Source organism: Emiliania huxleyi (genome assembly GCF_000372725.1).
Source record: "Emiliania huxleyi CCMP1516 chromosome Unknown EMIHUscaffold_16, whole genome shotgun sequence".
Lineage (NCBI taxonomy): Eukaryota > Haptophyta > Isochrysidales > Noelaerhabdaceae > Emiliania > Emiliania huxleyi.
This window is the reverse complement of record NW_005200982.1, coordinates 473,655-491,832: the sequence shown is the minus strand read 5'-3', so window position 1 is coordinate 491,832 and position 18,178 is coordinate 473,655. Positions and strand designations below refer to the sequence as shown.

Sequence of the window (18,178 nt, the reverse complement as noted above, 5' to 3'; positions counted from 1 at the left end):
GTAGGTGAGGGTGAGGTGAGGAGGAGGAGGGCAGTGTGCGCGCGGAGGGCTGTGTGCGCTGCAGTAGCAGCAGTCGCAGTCGGGAGGATGAGGAGGTAGGTGGCATTCGGATGGGCCGCACATGAACGCGGGGGGCGACCCGCGCTTCGTCGCGCCCGTGCACGCGGTCAACGTGTTCGTGCCGCTCGTGAACCTCACCGCGGCACACTACTACGGCCCGGCCCGCCGCCGTCCTTCTCCGAGCCTGCTCCGAACCGCCTCAAAGACTCCGCGAGTAGGCAAACGGCCCGACCGAGTATGTCCCTGGCTCGCACCTCGACTTCGACGCCAAGGTGCCCTCCAAGACGCCGAGCCTCAAGGCGGGCAGCGCGCTCATCTTCGACTACCGGCTCAAGCACCGCGGGCTTGGCAACAGCGGCACCGAGGAGCGGCCCCTCCTCTACATCACGTACGCGAAGCCCTTCTGGCTCGACGTCTACAACTTCGACCGCAAGCGGTACAAGAACTTGCCCGCCGTCGCCAAGCAGGCGCGCCGCCGAGCCGAGAGCATGAGAGCGAGGGGAGGGGCGAGGGCGAGGGCGAGGGCGAGAGGGGTTCGCATCGCCGCCCGCCGGCCCGATGCGACATGCGTGTACGTCCCTAGGCCAGCCGCGCCGAGCGGACCGAGAAGCGGCAGCGGACGATTTTCGGCGGGCTTCCCTAGGCCACCGCCCCATGCCCCGCGCGGCTTCTAGACGAGCTGCGGTAACGGCGGCAGCGCGCTACCGAGGACGGGCAACTTACAGGGGTGGGTGCTGCGGTGCTATTCGCTCTCGAGATGATGGCCGGGAAGTACGACGTACGGAACAATACGCGATGAGAAAGCGTAGCCGCTAGCTAGAGGGGAAATTAATGGAAAATATTTGTGGCGCTAATGTTCGAACGAGCGGTCGTGTCGTGCACCTCGGGTGTTGGGGAGGTCGTGGGAGCCGCTCAGGACCATTTTGGGGGCGCAATTCGCCTGGTTACCCTTGAACACACGCGGTTCGCCCCCTGGCCCTGCCCCCCTCGGGAGCGCCCACATAATCGCGCGTCCCCCCCTGTGGCGACGGGCTCGCGCACCTGCGCCAGACTCCACCGCACTAGCTACATAGATCGTCAGCAGTAGGCGTGCTCAGAGCCCGGATTTGGGCCCATTCGCCAAAGGGCTCGAGAATGGCGCCCGGCAGCGTGCAGCTGTAGGCCAGAGGGCGTGAGGTGAGGCCGAATCCGCAGTCGCACGAGCACCGCTGCCCCCAGCGATGATCACGCATGGCGTGGCACGGCGGACAGGCCCGCCTGCGAGCGCGGGAGACAGTCGCGGGGCGTGAGGTCTCAATGTATCGCAGGCTAGGACAGGATACGGCGCGGCAGCGGGAGAGGGAGGGAGGCGAGAGCGGTGGGCGATGAGAGTGATTTCCCCGATCTCGCTAAAAGTGGCCGTGTCCCCTCCGGGGGGGGGGGGGGGGGAAGCAAACCCCCACCTCGCGTCCCAACGCGAGTCCATTAACGGGAGCCGAGAGATCCCCGAACAACGGTTCGTGGTGCGCACGCACAGCTGCGGGTTGTTTGTAACTCGACTGCCAATCGCGCGTGCGGGATGTAAATGCAGCTCGCTCGCGCCAGTGCACGGCAGCGCCGCCTAGTGGACCGGCGGGAAGGGAGGAGCAGGCGTTAATCGACGATCTGAGGCCGCTGGGCTGGATCCAATAAAATAATGATGCATCTGTCTGTTCTTCACTCGGATACATACATGCATATAGAGCCTTCATTAGTCTCTCACGCCTCCCAGTGGCCACACAGAGCGCAAGTGCGGCTGGACGATCTCGAGCACAACATGCCTACCCTTCCCTTCAACAGCCCCGTCGGCCTCAGTCAGTCAGTCTATGCCGACTCCGCCGCGCACACGCGGCGCTCGAGGCCCTCTCCCGTCGCCGCACCCAGCACCGCGCCCCTCGCCAGACCAGTTGCGGGTCGTCCATCCGCCGATCGGGTGCCCAGTCTCCCACCGCACCCCGGCGCGCCCGTGTGAGAGAGACACGAGCCCCTCCCACCCCTCGCGCGCCAGGGAGCTCCCCATCCCTCATGCACCAAGGCAGCACCCCCCCGATTCCCGGCGGCGGCGTCGGCGGCGCACCAGCTACGGACTCACGCGTCATCGCAATCGCCCACGCCGCCCTGTGCCTCACACGCGCACGCCTCCGACGCCCACGTGCTTCCCAGCCTCGAGGAAGCGCTTGTACTCTTGGAGCGCCGGGCCGTTGGCGTGACTCGTCCACCGGAGAGAGGGGATCCCGGCGAGCCCCGCCTGCTGCGCCGCCGTCTTCTTCCACACGAACACGAGTCCCGAGACAAACGCAACCTGGAACACGGCGCGGTCGATTGCCTCGCTAAAGATGACGATGTCCAGATCTTGGAAGCACTCCTCCCGATTGACAATGTCAGCGAGAGCCTTGAATCGCTCAACAGCATTGTCGGTGGTTGGCCGGCCGATGCCGCCACGGTGACCAACGCGATAGCCGTAGGCGGTGGTTGGCTTATCGGCATATGAAAATGCGTTGTCCTCGATCACGTAGACCCCACCCGGCCGCAGCATAGGGAAGAGTTCTGTGAAGGTGAAGAGGATGTGCGCCGGCACGTGAGAGCCATCGTCGATGATGACGTCGTACCCAGCACGCCGCCATTCGTGGTTCGCGAGTGTGGCAGGCGCCTTGAACGCGTCGCCAAACGCGGCAGCGACCAAGGCCCGAAGATCCCGAGCGCTGCTCTGATCGCCGTCGTGAATGTGCACCTTGGCGCAGTTTGCGGCGCCCGCGCGACACTTCTTCATCCTCGAGTCGGAGACGCCGTAGCGCATCCCCCAGATGGTCGCGCCTGGCTCGCGGAAGTACTCCGACCACGCATACAGCGAGTCTCCTGTGTTTGCACCGATCTCGAGGAGGGTGACATTATTGCGGGTGCGATAGGGCGCCAGATGTTGCGCATAGGCGAAATGGTACTGCGTTTGCAACTTGGTCTCCCGATTCTTGCCCATGTTCCGCTCCCAGATGCCGTACAGCTCTTCCGCCGGATCCGTATACGCCACGAGCGACACGATGAACGCGAGCATGCTTGAAGCCTGCGGGGGTGTTTTGGGTTTTGGCGCGAGGGCGGCGAGTGTTGGGGAAGAGGGAGGTGCGGCGGAGGAGGCGGGGGAGATGAGCTCTCTTGCCAGAAGAGAGGGAGGGCGGTCGCGCGCGGGACAAGGGTGGGGAATGGGCAGCAGCGGACGCGTCTCGCGCCCTCCTCGATGGCAGCGGCTGTACCTGCGAGCGGGAGTAGGCAGGCGGTGCGAGGCCGAGGGGGGTCAGCCGCTCGCGCGGCGAGCGAGGGCGCATCGCGTGGTGGGGGTGGTGAGGGGGCGGCGGGTTCCGTGAGCGATAGGCGTCGCGAGGGTCTAGGCGTGCAGCTCGCGGCTGCATAGTCGGGCGCAATGCGGCGCGGCAAGCGCGAGCGGACGAGGAGAGTGCGAGCTTGCCTGACGATTCACGCAGAGAGCGGTCACATCTTCGAGTCACCGTTCACAGTTGATGTCTGTTCTGCATATGTGCAGTTGGGAGTTGCCCGAGCTGCTGTGTGCTGACTGGGCCTCCATTCGCGTCCTGATTGCGGAAACGGGCCGCCTAGTGCAGCATCACTAGTACAACACGCAACCACACTGAGAGCTCCACACTAGCCGGTATAGGCGAGAACCGACGGCGTCACGGTCGCCGGAGTGGACGCACTGCACACACACTGTGACCGTGTCGACGGTGTGACAGTGAGCGACACAATCGTCGGCGCCGCGCTATCGCGGCGCCCCGCAGTCTACACGCCTCAGGCGCACCCCTGAACGCGCCATGGGCCCCTCTCTCACCCCTGAACGCAATGCGGCGCGGCAAGTGCGAGCGGACGAGCTTAGTGGAGGGCTTCCTTGGGATAGAAGGCCGTCAGCGGAATGTGGGGTACATTGGGGGACATGGGGTACAGTTTTCCAAAAAAAGAACGAGCGAGATTTAGCCGAGAACGAGCGAGATCTAGGCTCAGCGCCACGAGCATGTATGTGCGCATGGGCGGGGCGGCGGCGGTGGCAGCGGCCGCAGCAGCAGGACCAACTGGGGGTACCAAGAGAGGTCCAACCGAGAGCGTGCTAACACGATGACGAAAGAAAAACCGCCAAGTGAAGAAGAGAGTAGAAGAGCTCCCGGCTAGCTAAGCCGTAAGCAACGTGTGCGGCTGCTCCGGCTCCCGCTCCCTTCCGGCATTTTTTACTTCTTTCTTTCCGCGCCTGGGGAAACAACTGAAATCCATTCCCGTCCGTCCGTGAACTTGCCCATACTGAGTAGACAGAGGCGGTTGCAGCCTTCTCTGGGACCCGGCGCTGCCTGACCGTGTCGATCGATCTCTGTACTCTGTTTGTCCGTTCTCGACTGTGTGCCTGGGCCCTACACCGTGATTTTTCGCGCCGCGCCAAACTCGACAAAACAACGATTGGCCTGAGTGCACGAACTCGCGCGTCCCTCTCTCTGGCTGGCGCACACCTTCCACTCTGACAAGCCGCCGGAAGGGAAGCCCAGCTGGGAGTGTCCATTATGCACCGCCATCACAGGGCTACCCCTGTCGTCGGGCAGCGCCGCCCTCTCCTGCACCTTCAGCCCACGCCATGCGCCCACTGGCTGAGCGAGTACGCCCGGTGGCATGCTGCGCACCGCCATGCGCCGGGAGCAGAATACCTTGTGTACACGTGCCGTCCATTCATGCCGGGGACCAACCCCCGATGCCTTGGATTCGGTGACCGCTTCCGGATCATCGCTTACCTCCTGCGCCTGGCAGCTTACCGCCGGCAGGCGTCCGCACCGCAAGCTACCTGCCGTCTCCCAGCCGTGACCGAAACCCATTCCCCTTTGGCGCCGCAGGTGCTGCTGGTCGACTGGTTGTCGCCCGTCCCACTCTCTGACTTTTTCGAGCCGACCGATCTGGGCAGCACACGCATCGAGTGGCGAGTCACTGCGGAGGAGGCGGCCGCGCTGAGGGATGTGCCCGTCAATCGGTGGAATGGTCCAGCGCCGGGCGGTGACGAGTTCTGGAGCAGCGGCAGGCAGTACACGCGGGTCACTGGCAACACTCACTGGTCTAGCGACCTAGGAAGGATCGCAGTGAGAGCGATCTTGGCACCTCTCGTCCGATCAGCGCCACTAACCGCCCCACCCTCGGCACAGTCGCAACGCATCCCGTGGCGAGCGCGGAGGCGCAGAGTTCCGCGCAGACTCGCTCGGCTGCCTTATCCGCGCGCTGTTTACGGCCACCCCCTACCTGAGAGGAACCGTAGAGGCGCGGAGGCGGGCACTCTTTGCCGATCAGCCATTCGACGGCGTGCACCTCCGCCTCGGCGACGGCGCACCTGGCAATCCGTACAAGGCGCGCCGCTGCGCTGCGCTGTATGGAGTCGGCGCCCACGCCTTCGCACCTCAGCTCCCGCTGCCCGCTCGCGGAACAGTTTGCCAAGGCCCCTGTGCTGCTCAAGAAGGACGTGCGCATGACAGTGGGTGACGCGACTGGGATCCTGGATTGCCTTGTCCGCGAGGGCAAGGCGAAATCTTCTCTTGTCGCGGCGGACCACACGCGAGCATGTGCTTGTGCATGACTCGTCCAGGACATATCCCACAGGTGCCCCTCTTCCTCGCGACGGACAACACGCCTCTCAAGGCGGCTGTGCTCGGCGGTGGCGCCGGCCTAAACGCGTCCGTCCTTCTCCCCCGCTCGGTGACAGCGCGTGTGCGCGCCCAAGGCTGCGCAGAGTGCATGGTCAACCCTGTCTTCAAGCACGACTTCAACAGCTCCGACGTTGCTGAGATCTTTCTGGACCTGGTAACGCTCGCCCCTCGCCCTGCATGCGCAAGTCTGACGCCCCGCCGCGCGCACGCGCCGCCTGGCGCCTGCCCAGAGTGTGTCACGAGGCACTTTCGAGTTTCGTCGCAGATGATGCTCACCCTCTCGCGCTGCTTCTACCACGGAGGGTCCAATTTTGCCAACACCGTCCTAGCGCTCGCGCCGCCCGGCCACTGCGACAAGCACCTTCCGAGAAGAGAACACGCGTGTGGCGCAGTTAGAGCTCTACCGCCTACGCATAAACGATAAAGCCGTACGGACGTGGGACGCGGGCGTAACTCGGCTGTACCCTGTACGCTAGGGCCTCGGCTCTACGCTCCCGCGCAGCTAGCTCCCCAGCTCACACAGGGGGTCTGCTTGGGGTACCCGGCGGGTACGTAGGTGGCTCCAAACGCGACGACACAAAAGAAGAATTATGAAAGCGAAGTCTCTCACGCCCTCACAAACACAGGTCTCAGGTGCGGTCCCTGCGGAGACTGGCGCTGGAACGAAATAGAGGCATGTGTAGAGAGGGCCACCCCGCCGTGTCTGAGTGTGCAAGACCCCACGCCTCTACCCACCGCCCCCTCTCGAGAGCCACGTGGCGTCAAGCCGCTGCTCGATCAGCTTCCACACGACCACGAAGAGCGCGCTCTGCAGCCCGTGATGAGCAGTCTGGTCCGCAGTCCGCGCCCGAGCAAGCCGGCCACACCGTCCTTGGCCAGGACGGCGGCGGCGGCGGCGGAGTAGGAGAGGGAGGTCGGCGACGTCTGGCGCGACGTCTTGAGCACGCGCAGCCCGTTGGTGAGGCAGTCCGAGACTGCAGTCGACAGGAAGCCGACCACGGCGCGCTGGGCGAGCTGCGCCGCGATCGGCGAGGCCTCGTCCACGGGCAAAAAGAATTTTTTTCCCTCGCGCGTGTGCGCAAAAAGAAATTTATCATCAGAGGATTTGCGTTGCGAATTACTAGACGGGAAAAACCTAATGTGCAAAATGCGCAATGAACACACAGAAAGACAACAAAGGTTTAATGCTCCCCACACGCGGGAAACAGGTGATGGTGCACTCTACAAAACACACACAAACTACACCTGCTTCACTCTACTAAACACACACACACATATCTACATCTTCACCTGCTTCTCTCTTTGGTGTTTCGAGGAGCGGTCTAAATGGACTCAGCGCAGGGGAGGCTCTGCTTGGGGACATCAGGTGAAGGGGGGCATCGCCTCGCCCGTGTCAGGGCTTTCAGCAGGATCGCAATCAGGACCGCCATCAGCAGCACGACGAGGGCGAGTGCCGCGAGGCGCAGCCAGGACACTGGCTCCGGCGATGGGGGTGGCGAGGGCGGCGAGGGCGGTGGCGAGGGCGGCGAGGGCGGCGGCGATGGGCGACACTTGCAGTTCCTCTTCGAAACGGACCGCGGGAGCAAGGAAGGCGTCGTGTCCACCGTACCACACTGGCAGCTCAGTCCCGCCTCGCAGATGTCGTCATCCTCGTGTGCGCAGCACATTCCTTCCTTGCTCGACCATATGCCCATTTCCTTTGCGTTTGCAGGCATTGGTCCGTAGCACATCTGGTCGAGTTGACGGCCGTACGCGAGCTTGTTGTGGTTGTTCTCGTCGCCTGACTGAGGTCCGCCCATTGGATTCGCCTCCTTCCATTTGCTATACTCTTGGATGTCGAGCAGGGTCATCATCCCCTGGTCCTCGTGCTCGAGGACGTGGCAGTGGACGACCTGCCGACTGACGAAACGGTCGAGATTCGTGCGGACGGGGAAGGAAAGGTTTGTTTGCGCCCAGTACTCAGGAGTGCACTGGCCGAATGAGTTGTTCTTGTCGCCGGTTTGGTTGTGCATGTCACCTTGGTCCGGATCCCCCGTGCAGTCGTACTTGTCGACGGGCGCACACCACTTGGCAGGTACCATCAGAACGTCATGCCAGTCACCAGCCTTGAAATAGGGCTCAAAGGCGCGATCATCCTTGTCCCCTTTCTCAAAAGCCCGTGGTCGCTCGTGAGTCTCGAGGCCATCCTTGTTAAAGAGGCCGAACTCATCGTACGACGTCTGCAGCTGAAACGGGTTCACGTGCCAGTGGAAGGCGTGGAAGTGCACGCCATGGAGGGTGAAGTTGACCAGGCTGCCGACAGGCATGCTGAAGACGTTTGTATCTTCCCCTCCTGCCCTGCTGTGCCGGAGCACGGCCATCCTCGAGTCGTTTTGGTGAGGTTTTATGTCTGGCTCGTCGCCCGTGTGGAAGTATCCGTTGCCATAGTAGTCTCCGTTAATCGATGGCAACGGCGAGCCGCCACTCCCGGCAAAATGAATGTGACGGTCGGGGCTGAAACCCGCTTGGGCGGCGAGCTGGCTGTCAGTCACGTCCCTCAGGTCGGCCAGGTAGCAAGGGTAGGTCACGCTGATATTCGGCAGATCACACGTCTCGACGCCAGTCTCATGTACGGCCATGATGGTTCCAAGTGCAACGAGCACGGGTGGGAAATTTTCATTTGCGGTTTTGGCGGCATCGTACATGGTCTGAGAGATGTTCGCCGCGCTCGAGCCAGGGTCTAGCATTTTGACCGCTTCGCAGACGCTGTTGTCCGATTCCCCCGCTTCGTTGTAAAACCAGGCCGTGATGGGGTACTTCGTGCACGTCCTGTTTGTGTCTTCGGGGCATGGCATCTTGTCGACTGTGTCTCCCGCGCAGCGCACGAGGAAGTCAGCACGGTTGCCAGAACCAAAGTACGCGTAACTGGTCCTTCGGGGCATGTCGCGAATGTAAACGCCGTCCTTGGCCATCAGCTCCATGTCGCACCCTTCGGGCAAGGAAAAGTAGAGCTGCTGATCGATCGAAGCGTACACGATGCGAAGGCGCGTCCAAGCGTTCGCAGCAACGTAATGCGTGGGGTTGTAATCACCGTTGACGAGGAAGGTGTTGTTCCCATTCTTGCCGTCGTCCGTGTAGTCGATTGGCGCGCTCCAAACCTTGGACCGGTCGCATTGATCGGCAATGAACTGATCCCGTTCGCAGTCCTTGACGTTCATTTTCTTGAGGGTGGCATTCAGACACTCTCTGTCCTCGTTGAAGTGCTTGGGGTCGATCATCCCAGCCATTCCAAACTGATCGCAGGCCTTGCTTTCGAAAACCTCCGACGCGGTTTTGTAGCTGATGTTGTTGTAGGCCTTGCAGCACTTAGCCATCTTGTCCTCGACGCCTTTGTTTGCGCCCTGCTTCATTACGCCGGCAAGCCCCAGTATCACCAGGTCGAGCTCCGGCACGATGTCTGTCGACTCAATGAATGCAGGGAGCGTGCCCTTTGGGTCGAGAATCTTGATCATGCCGACTGCTCCTCCTCCAGCGTGAGCGCCAGTGGACCCGTGTTTGTGGGGGTGGTACCAGTACGTCCCCGGCATGTGGTCCTCGGGGATGCTGTAGGTGTAGTTTTTCGAACACTTCGGGCCGACTTCAACAAAGACTGAGTCTCCGGGCTCTTCGCCGCTGACATGAAGCCCATGCGTGTGCACGTTGGTCCATTCGAAGTCATGGTAGAAGTTGTGCACGCCCCTTTGCCGGAGCAGCGGCTGGTCTAGGTTGTTGAACAGCTCGATTGTGAGATTGTCGCCGGGATACACGTTTATCGTTGGGCCCATCGGCGTGGCTGCGCTGCGGTCGGTGTCGTTACGCTGGTATCCGCGAGTCGTGATGTTGCCGACCCCGGCCACGGTGAAGTTGACCACGTCAAAGGTGAGCCGGCAGTAGATGGTCTCTGGCACGATCTCATCCTCGCAAGCACGTGGCTCGCAGTACGAGAGCTGGTTACCGAGCAGCTTGGAGGACGACGCCAGGGCCACAGTCGGCAAGAGGGCTGACAGTGCCTTGTAGAGTGCCATGATGATGCTCACGGTGGGGCTTCGACGCCTCTGTCGAGCTCCTGATCAGGACGCGCTTGCAAGTGCAGGAGCTCCTGATCAGGACGTCAGCTCAAGGAGGGTGCCCGCCTTTTATCACGCGGGTGGCGAATTTCTTTTCTCAGAGACTGATTTCCAAGGCGAAAAAAAGAATACTTTCCAGCAACGCCCCTCCCGCGCGAGTGAGTCACCCGTCATCCTCGTCGGAGTCGTCGCGGATGCGCCGCTGGGTCCGCCTGGCGTGCGTGCTGCCGCCAGCGTCAGCCGCCGCTGCCGCGGGCGGCTCAGCAGCCGCCTCGCCGCGGCTGACGGCTCGGGCCCTGCTCGAGCGGGCCGAAGCGACGGGCGGCGCGCCGTCCTCGTCGTCTGAGGCGATGCGCGGTGCTTTGCGCCTCCCTCGAGAGGAGCCGCCGCCGCCGCCGTCGTCGTCGCTGCCGCCGCCGCGCCGCCCTCGGCGGCGGCGCTGTCCTCCGCCCTCGCCGCCGCCGCCGAGCCCGCCTCCCTCGCCGCCTCCCTCGCCGCCGCCGCCCTCTCCGCCTCCCTCGCCGCCTCCCTCGCCGCCGCCGCCCTCTCCGCCTCCCTCGCCGCCTCCCTCACCGCCGCCGCCGAGCCCGCCTCCCTCGCCGCCTCCCTCGCCGCCGCCGCCCTCTCCGCCTCCCTCGCCGCCTCCCTCGCCGCCGCCGCCGAGCCCGCCTCCCTCGCCGCCTCCCTCGCCGCCGCCGCCCTCTCCGCCTCCCTCTCCGCCTCCCTCGCCGCCGCCGCCGAGCCCGCCTCCCTCGCCGCCTCCCTCGCCGCCGCCGCCGAGCCCGCCTCCCTCGCCGCCTCCCTCGCCGCCGTGGTGTCTAATTCCTCCGGTATGCTATATAGGTCGCCCGCTGGCCCCCTCTCCCTTCCACGGTTTCTTCGCCGAGTGCCGCCCCGCTGGCGGGAGGCCCCCAGTTCGAAACCTGGTCGACCCTTATACTTTTTGTTCACACCTGAGCGGGCTCAATTTTGCTCAGATGCACCTACGAATTCCGCGTGACTGCGAGGACTGCGATGAGGAGGAGGACTGCGACAGCCCCTGCGCCGACGACCAGCCCGAGCACACAGCCGCCACCTGCGGGACCGATGAGTGCGGCGATTATCTGGCGTCCGTCACGGACGAGGACCTGTCGACGGCGGTCGAAATTGGCTTCCCGAGCTGCGTCAACAATACCGTCTTGTCTGGCGCGGCAGCTTACGGCAACATGGGCACGGCGTACCTCAACCTGTACTACCGGTCTGTCGCCCGAGAGTGCGAGTTGTCCGACCGCCTCGCCCTCTCGACAGACATCGACTACACCACCTGCATGGGCGCCTACAGCTTGTTCACCGAGCTCGAGGCTTGGTGTCCGCGTGACTGCGAGAACTGCGATGAGGAGGAGGACTGCGACAACCCCTGCGCCGACGACCAGCCCGAGCACACAGCCGCCACCTGCGGGACCGATGAGTGCGGCGATTATCTGGCGTCCGTCACGGACGAGGACCTGTCGACGGCGGTCGAAATTGGCTTCCCGAGCTGCGTCAACAATACCGTCTTGTCTGGCGCGGCAGCTTACGGCAACATGGGCACGGCGTACCTCAACCTGTACTACCGGTCTGTCGCCCGAGAGTGCGAGTTGTACGACCGCCTCGCCCTCTCGACAGACATCGACTACACCACCTGCATGGGCGCCTACAGCTTGTTCACCGAGCTCGAGGCTTGGTGTCCGCGTGACTGCGAGAACTGCGATGAGGAGGAGGACTGCGACAACCCCTGCGCCGACGACCAGCCCGAGCACACAGCCGCCACCTGCGGGACCGATGAGTGCGGCGATTATCTGGCGTCCGTCACGGACGAGGACCTGTCGACGGCGGTCGAAGTTGGCTTCCCGAGCTGCGTCAACAATACCGTCTTGTCTGGCGCGGCAGCTTACGGCAACATGGGCACGGCGTACCTCAACCTGTACTACCGGTCTGTCGCCCGAGAGTGCGAGTTGTACGACCGCCTCGCCCTCTCGACAGACATCGACTACACCACCTGCATGGGCGCCTACAGCTTGTTCACCGAGCTCGAGGCTTGGTGTCCGCGTGACTGCGAGAACTGCGATGAGGAGGAGGACTGCGACAACCCCTGCGCCGACGACCAGCCCGAGCACACAGCCGCCACCTGCGGGACCGATGAGTGCGGCGATTATCTGGCGTCCGTCACGGACGAGGACCTGTCGACGGCGGTCGAAGTTGGCTTCCCGAGCTGCGTCAACAATACCGTCTTGTCTGGCGCGGCAGCTTACGGCAACCTGTACCACCTCAACCAGTACTACGCCCGGACTGCCGGGCAGTGCGAGTTGTCCGACCGCCTCGCCCTCTCGACAGTCGGCAACAAGACGAGCCGTCGGCAACTCGACGAGCAGCTTCCGCCGGCAAGCAGGGCGGCAAAGGCGGCGATCCATCAAGCACGGCTTCCCGGCCTCCAAGCTCGCCTACGTGAGATCGCTGACAAGCTGCTGAACAAGAACTGGGCAACCCTGTAGCTCGCTCGCTCACCTAACCTGAGAGAGCCCGCGTGCATTCGCTGTGGGTGGCCGTCCCGCGGGTCGGGCACGCGGCGAGAGGAGACGATGTGTGTTCCTTCGGGGGGGGGGCTGTGCGCCGGCGCAAGCAAGCGTGAGCGAGATATGCGCGTCGGCCTGAGGGTAGCGGCGCCGACGCCGGACAATTCTGAGGACCTCCGGCGCCCCGCGTCACGCGCGCAGCACCGACTCTGTATTCTCTGTACAGTCCTGTTCAATTGTGTAATATGTAAGAGTCTGTAGCCGTTGCCAAAAAAAACAAGGTATTAATTAAAAAACGTTAATCATTTTTTTGATTCCATGTTTTCTTCTTACACCTGTGTTAGTGCCAGTGCGAGCCAGTCCCGTGCCCAGTCCTGTGCCCAGTGTCGTGCGAGGGAGTTTTGTTGTAAAATTCTTTCTGGCGGGGGGCGCCAACAACCACCCATCGGTGCGGCCGGATATGATCGAGGTGCGCGACACTGACCGTGCCGGGCGGGGCGTCTTCGCCGTGCGCCGCCTCAAGGCCGGCACGGAGGTGGTTCGCGCGTTGCCAGCAGCGGCGGTCTGCAACGACACGGCCTTGAGCAGCCACTGCTGCGTCTGCCTCTCTCCGCTGCCGACAACCACGCCGCCCTGCGGCAAGTGCCGGACGAGCCGGCTGTGCGGGCGCTGCGCCGCCTCACCGGCTGCGCGCCTCGTGCACGACGACGAGTGCCAGGCCCTCGCGCTCCTCCGCTCGCCTCCCGCCGGGATCGCGCCACCAGAGGACACACGCTCGCTGCGGCTGCTGCTGCGGTTGCTGCTGCTGCGCTGGCGCTCCGCGGCGCTGCCCGAGGAGCCGCAGTACGCCGATCGGGCGGAGGCTCTTCTCCGAGCGTGTGTTCGGCGGTGCTCCGGCCCTGACCTTGGTGGATGCACGGCGTAGGCGGAGGACCTCGCCGGCGACGGCACCGACGTCTGTGTCGACGAGATGGAGGATGTGATGGACCTCTTCTCGCCGCCCGAGGAGGAGGCGCGGCCTCCTCCGAGATCTGCCCGAGATCTGCGCGAGATTTGCCCGCGACGACAGGATGAGAGGAGCCGCTCTCTCCTTCTGCCACCTCCGTCCTCTCTCCCACTCCCGCTCGCGCGCCCGCTCTCCCTCTCCTCTCTCCACGGCCTGCTGCCGCGCAGGTGCCCGAGCAGCTCGCCTCCAACTTCCTCGCGATGGCGCAGCAGGCGCGCCTCTCCCTCGGGGGCGCAGCAGCTTTTCACACACCCTTCTGTCCTCTGGCGCAGCAGCTGTTCACACACAAGAGGACAACCCCGGGCCCAAGGTCACGCCGCACACAGACAGTCGAGGACGGACCAGCGGTCATTGACGACCCTCGAGTTCCAGGCGCGCTTCTTTCTGGGGGCGCACGCGCGGCTTGGCCTCGCCGAGTCTAGCGGTGCTCACCTCATCGTCCATGACACGTCCATGACAAGTCCACCGCCCCTGTTCATAGGCCTCGCAGAGACGAGCGATCTACTCGGCCGCGCGTATTGCAACTCGCTCACGCTCTACGCGCCCGCCGAGCCGGGTAGCCCCACCAGCCGAGATACAGCCGAGATGCAGCCGAGATCCGCCGAGGTGCAAGCGCCGAGATGCAAGCGCCGAGATGCAAGCGCCGAGATGCAGTCGAGGGTGCGGCCGAGGTGCGGCAGAGGTGTGCGGCCGCGCCGGACGACAGTCGCGTCTTTTCACGGCGGAGTTTGTCGAGGACCGTCTGCACGGCCCCTGCTCGCCTCCCCCACCATCCCCCCCCCCATCCATCACCGCCTCCTCCATCACCGCCTCCTCCATCACCGCCTCCTCCATCACCGCCTCCTCCTCCTCCTCCCCCACCATCATCACCGCCTCCTCCACCCCCCCCACCACCGTCCCCACTACCTCCTTCTCCGCCTCCTCGAGGGCCGTACGCGAGGACCGTCCGCGAGCCCCGCCCCCGTCGCCGCCACCCTCGCCGCCGCCGCCCGCCCCGCCGCCGCCCTCGGCCGCACGGTTGTGAACAGCGGGCGACGGCGGGCCAAAGAAGCGTCCGCTTGCGCTGCCACATCAGGCGATCCGCTGCGTGAGGTTGGCGTCGGCGTCTCGGCAGCGACCGCCATGCTCCCCTCTGCTGCATCAACTAGCGACTGTGATGATCGAGGGTGGACGACTAGGCATGGCTTGCAGTGCTCCACTCCTCCTGCTCTCTGAGCTCCTCTCGGCTCTGACCAATGGCTGGCTACTAGGCATCGATCGCCATGTTCAACCACTCCTGCTCGCCAAACGCGGCGTGGGAGATCGACTCGAGCGGCTGCCTGCGCGTGGTCACCACTGCGGAGGTGCGGCCACACCTCGGCTCGATCTCGGCTCGATCTCGGCTCGATCTCGGCTCGATCGCGGCTCGTTCTCGGCTGCTGCTCTCGGTTCGGCTGCACCTCGGCTGCACCTCGGCTGCACCTCGGCTGCACCTCGGCTGCACCTCGGCTGCACCTCGGCTGCACCTCGGCTGCACCTCGGCTGCACCTCGGCTGCACCTCGGCTGCACCTCGGCTGCACCTCGGCTGCACCTCGGCTGCACCTCGGCTGCACCTCGGCTGCACCTCGGCTGCACCTCGGCTGCACCTCGGCTGCACCTCGGCTGCACCTCGGCTGCACCTCGGCTGCACCTCGGCTGCACCTCGGCTGCACCTCGGCTGCACCTCGGCTGCACCTCGGCTGCACCTCGGCTGCACCTCGGCTGCACCTCGGCTGCACCTCGGCTGCACCTCGGCTGCACCTCGGCTGCACCTCGGCTGCACCTCGGGCAGGTGCCTGCTGGCGACGAGCTGCGAATCACGTACACCGACCCTCGGCAGCCGGCGGCGACGCGACGCGCCAGGCTGCGCAGGCCTGAGATGTAGCGGAGATGTGGCCGAGTGCAGCCGGGAGACCGCGGTGGCATCCATCCCGAGCCCTCCCACTCCCTCCTATCGCTCGCGACGCCGTGCACCGCTCCCCACAGGCACTTCTTCTTCGACTGCGACTGCGACCTCTGCCTCGCGGGTGCCGCGCCGTGGGTATGCGCGCTATGCGGCCACGACAACGCCCGCGGCGAGCCACGCTGCGGCGGCGGCAGCTCCAGTACTGCTGCCGGCAGCGCCGCCGCCGCTGGAGGAGGGGCGGGGAAGGGAGGACAACACTCTCGCGCCCGGCGTGCGTGCGGTGTCCTCGCCCGCCACGCTGCGATGCCGGTGGCGAAGCGCCGCCGCGCGGCCACGGCGTCGGCGAGTCGTAGCACGGCCACGGGCGAGTCGGGAGCGGAGAGCGCCGCGGAGATGCGGGTAGGAGACGGCCGTAAAGTAGAGTATCAGTAAGACCGGTCGCGGAGCAGTCGCGAGATGCCACATGCCAGATGGAGATAGGCTAGTTCCATTTCACTCTGACACGCTAATCTTGAAAACGTCCAACGGAGCTCCGTGTTGCTCCCAGCGCCCTCCCCCGCGCTTCCTGCGGCCATGGCCGATGATACTAGTATGAGAGGTCATCTGGCTACCGCGAGAGCGACTCAACTCGCCGACGTCGTCCGATGATTGTGCCTCAAAGTCAGCCTCCGGAGGCTATCGTGGGGTCGAGCCGGCAGTAGCCGTGACATGTGGTTCCACCACCCCTCGTATGCTTTGCCTCTGACCGCCACCGTTCCCAGGCTGCCAAATGGGATGGAAAGGAAGGCTCGGCGAGCGTATAGAAGCGTGCTCGACCTCGTCGTGGCAACCTGCACGGCAGCGCTGGTAGGCGCGATGAGCGTCGTGCCACCTGACCCGAGACGGGTCGCAGGCGTCGTACCGAGCGCGTCGAGACCGTGTCCTGATGTGATCTGCACGGGTGAGTCACGTCGGCGTCAAAGGAGCGACGTGCGACCTGTCAGAGCTTGATCTCCGATCTCAGCGGCGTCGAGTCGTCTCCGGCGCGCGACAAAGGTACATCCCCAGGACGCGCAGAGGCAGCTGCGACCCCGCCGAGTGGACGGTTGCACACCGCGCCACCTGCTGTGTGCAACCGTCTACTCGGCGGGGATGCAGCTGCCTCTGGAAGGCACCGAGATGTACCTTTTTCGCGCAATGGTCAAAATCAAGGTTTTGTAACGCGAGCTGTGCCACAGTGAAATGGAACTAGCCATAGGCGAAGGTAAGGTAAGGTAAGGTAAGGTAAACGTCTCCACACACACAAAGTGGTGGGGCAAGGGGGGGCGACCCTCGCATCTCCACGCCCGGACACGGGCAGGAGCCCCACGGCATTCAAAGTGCAAGCACCGGCCCGGTGCCGTGGGTGAGCAACCTGCACCCCACTCCTACTCCTATAACACAACCCCCACAGCGTGGTCGTCTACGTGTTCAGAAACACAGCGAGGCGAGGGTGAAGGGGTAGTACCCGGGGTAAGGGGCTGTGTGGGGCTATCTGTGACTACTCCATCTAGCCTGGGGGGTAGCAGGAGGGGGGGGGCAGAGGGTAAGATATGGGTGAGGCCAGCTACAAGTCGGACGCCCTCCCGTCGTCGTCGGAATACTCCTCGGAGCGGTCGGCGTCCTCGTCGTCGTCCTCGGTCTGCATTGCCTCGCCAGCCGTGAACCTGAACACGGCGTCGGCCGGCGCCGAGGCGCCGGCGGCCGTCATCAGGTGCATGACCATGCGGTCGCGGCATGCCGCATCAATCTTGCCGCGCCCGGCCAGCTCGTTCGCAAGCCAGTCCGGGGCGACCGTCGTCGCCACGGTCCCCTGGGGAACTGTGGCGTACACCTTGCTGGGGCCGCGTCGATACCCGTCGTCCCTCTCCGGGGGCAGCGAGTATTCGACTCCTATATTGGACCCGGCCTGGCTGCGCGCCTGCGCAGCTGCAGACCGCAGCCCGGCCATCACGTACTCGATGTTCTCGCGCAGCTGCGCGCGCGGGCGCTCCGCGTTCTCGGCCTCGTTCGCGGCGCGCTCGCCAGCCTCCTTCGCCCGGCGCTCCTTCTGCCGGATCTTCTTGGCCTTGCGTGACGCGGTTCGAGCCGCAAGCTGCTCATCAGTGAGCTCCTTCTTCTTCGGCGCGGTGCGCTCGATGTACGAGCGCTCCGCCACCTTCACCGACTCGCGGTCGCCCGCGGCCTTCTCGTGCTTCAGGTCGACCTCGATGGTCGCGTAGCCAGGCCTTATCAGCCTGACACACGACGCACCGAACAACCGTGCGACACCCACCGCGTCCTCCAGTTGCGCGCGATCGGAGCGATTCCAGGGTCCGCTGCGCATCCCCGGCAGTACGACGGTGGCCGGCGCTTGCGCGCCAGCCCCGTCCGCCACCGGGTCCGCGGCCTCGGTCCCTGTCATAGCTACGCGCGCCATGGATCGGCGGTTACACAATAGGCGAAGGCGCGCGCGAACGCGGGGCGTGGGCAGTCGGGTAGGATCAGGGCGGAATTTGACATGTTGGAGGACATGAACATTTGAGAAATCCACTATGTACGGCAGCACTAGCTGCACACGTGCGCCGGGACGTGCCCCAGGCCTGGCGACGGCCCCCCCTCCCCCCACCCCCGCCGCCCTGGCGACAACGACAGGCTAGAGCGCAAGCGCTCCACGAGCGCTCTCCACCGCTGCTGTATCGCGGCCTCAGGCTCCGAGAGAGACCCCCCTCCCCGCCCCGCGAAATGCCGGGTCGGCACAGAGAGAGAAAGTGCGAGACCACATCGAGTGAGCGAAGCGCTCCATAGAAAGCCCCGCCCACCCAGAGCGGAGGGGGGGCAGGGGGGGGGGGGGGACTCGCGAGCCGGGACGGGGAGACTCCCG

The 18,178-nt window shown here is 64.7% G+C and overlaps 8 protein-coding genes across 8 annotated transcripts in view; 3 read left to right on the top strand and 5 right to left on the bottom strand.

Moving 5' to 3' along the window:
• The first annotated feature begins 99 nt into the window (after nucleotides 1–99).
• EMIHUDRAFT_449432 (hypothetical protein) lies at nucleotides 100–920 on the top strand. The gene is made up of 3 exons (XM_005785547.1): nucleotides 100–202; nucleotides 279–527; nucleotides 644–920. Exons 1-3 carry the CDS (start codon nucleotides 122–124, stop codon nucleotides 701–703), a joined length of 390 nt encoding a protein of 129 aa, XP_005785604.1. The 5' UTR covers nucleotides 100–121; the 3' UTR covers nucleotides 704–920.
• A 977-nt stretch (nucleotides 921–1,897) lies between these two features.
• Nucleotides 1,898–2,098, bottom strand: EMIHUDRAFT_309506 (hypothetical protein; the record flags this gene model as incomplete). Its single annotated transcript, XM_005785546.1, has 1 exon — nucleotides 1,898–2,098. The coding sequence occupies one exon, from the start codon at nucleotides 2,096–2,098 to the stop codon at nucleotides 1,898–1,900; it is 201 nt and encodes a 66-aa protein (XP_005785603.1).
• Nucleotides 2,099–2,203: 105 nt separating this feature from the next.
• Nucleotides 2,204–3,127, bottom strand: EMIHUDRAFT_202387 (hypothetical protein; the record flags this gene model as incomplete). The annotated part of the gene is made up of 1 exon (XM_005785545.1): nucleotides 2,204–3,127. The coding sequence occupies one exon, from the start codon at nucleotides 3,125–3,127 to the stop codon at nucleotides 2,204–2,206; it is 924 nt and encodes a 307-aa protein (XP_005785602.1).
• A 3,945-nt stretch (nucleotides 3,128–7,072) lies between these two features.
• EMIHUDRAFT_98869 (hypothetical protein) lies at nucleotides 7,073–9,793 on the bottom strand (the record flags this gene model as incomplete). The annotated part of the gene is made up of 1 exon (XM_005785544.1): nucleotides 7,073–9,793. The coding sequence occupies one exon, from the start codon at nucleotides 9,791–9,793 to the stop codon at nucleotides 7,073–7,075; it is 2,721 nt and encodes a 906-aa protein (XP_005785601.1).
• Nucleotides 9,794–10,812: 1,019 nt separating this feature from the next.
• Nucleotides 10,813–12,345, top strand: EMIHUDRAFT_98868 (hypothetical protein; the record flags this gene model as incomplete). The annotated part of the gene is made up of 1 exon (XM_005785543.1): nucleotides 10,813–12,345. One exon carries the CDS (start codon nucleotides 10,813–10,815, stop codon nucleotides 12,343–12,345), a length of 1,533 nt encoding a protein of 510 aa, XP_005785600.1.
• A 481-nt stretch (nucleotides 12,346–12,826) lies between these two features.
• EMIHUDRAFT_202382 (hypothetical protein) lies at nucleotides 12,827–14,550 on the top strand (the record flags this gene model as incomplete). Its single annotated transcript, XM_005785542.1, has 6 exons — nucleotides 12,827–12,928; nucleotides 13,292–13,345; nucleotides 13,745–13,796; nucleotides 13,854–13,928; nucleotides 14,401–14,464; nucleotides 14,538–14,550. The coding sequence occupies 6 exons, from the start codon at nucleotides 12,827–12,829 to the stop codon at nucleotides 14,548–14,550; spliced, it is 360 nt and encodes a 119-aa protein (XP_005785599.1).
• Nucleotides 14,551–16,882: 2,332 nt separating this feature from the next.
• On the bottom strand, nucleotides 16,883–17,734 carry EMIHUDRAFT_202381 (hypothetical protein; the record flags this gene model as incomplete). Its single annotated transcript, XM_005785541.1, has 1 exon — nucleotides 16,883–17,734. The coding sequence occupies one exon, from the start codon at nucleotides 17,732–17,734 to the stop codon at nucleotides 16,883–16,885; it is 852 nt and encodes a 283-aa protein (XP_005785598.1).
• Nucleotides 17,735–17,950: 216 nt separating this feature from the next.
• The window catches only part of EMIHUDRAFT_449431 (hypothetical protein), a gene marked incomplete at its 3' end in the record, with an annotated part of 1,634 nt that continues 1,406 nt past the window's right edge, over nucleotides 17,951–18,178 (bottom strand). The window contains exon 5 of the mRNA XM_005785540.1: nucleotides 17,951–18,000. Within this exon, the coding sequence (XP_005785597.1) occupies nucleotides 17,951–18,000 (50 nt within the window). The remainder of the gene's footprint in view (nucleotides 18,001–18,178) is intronic.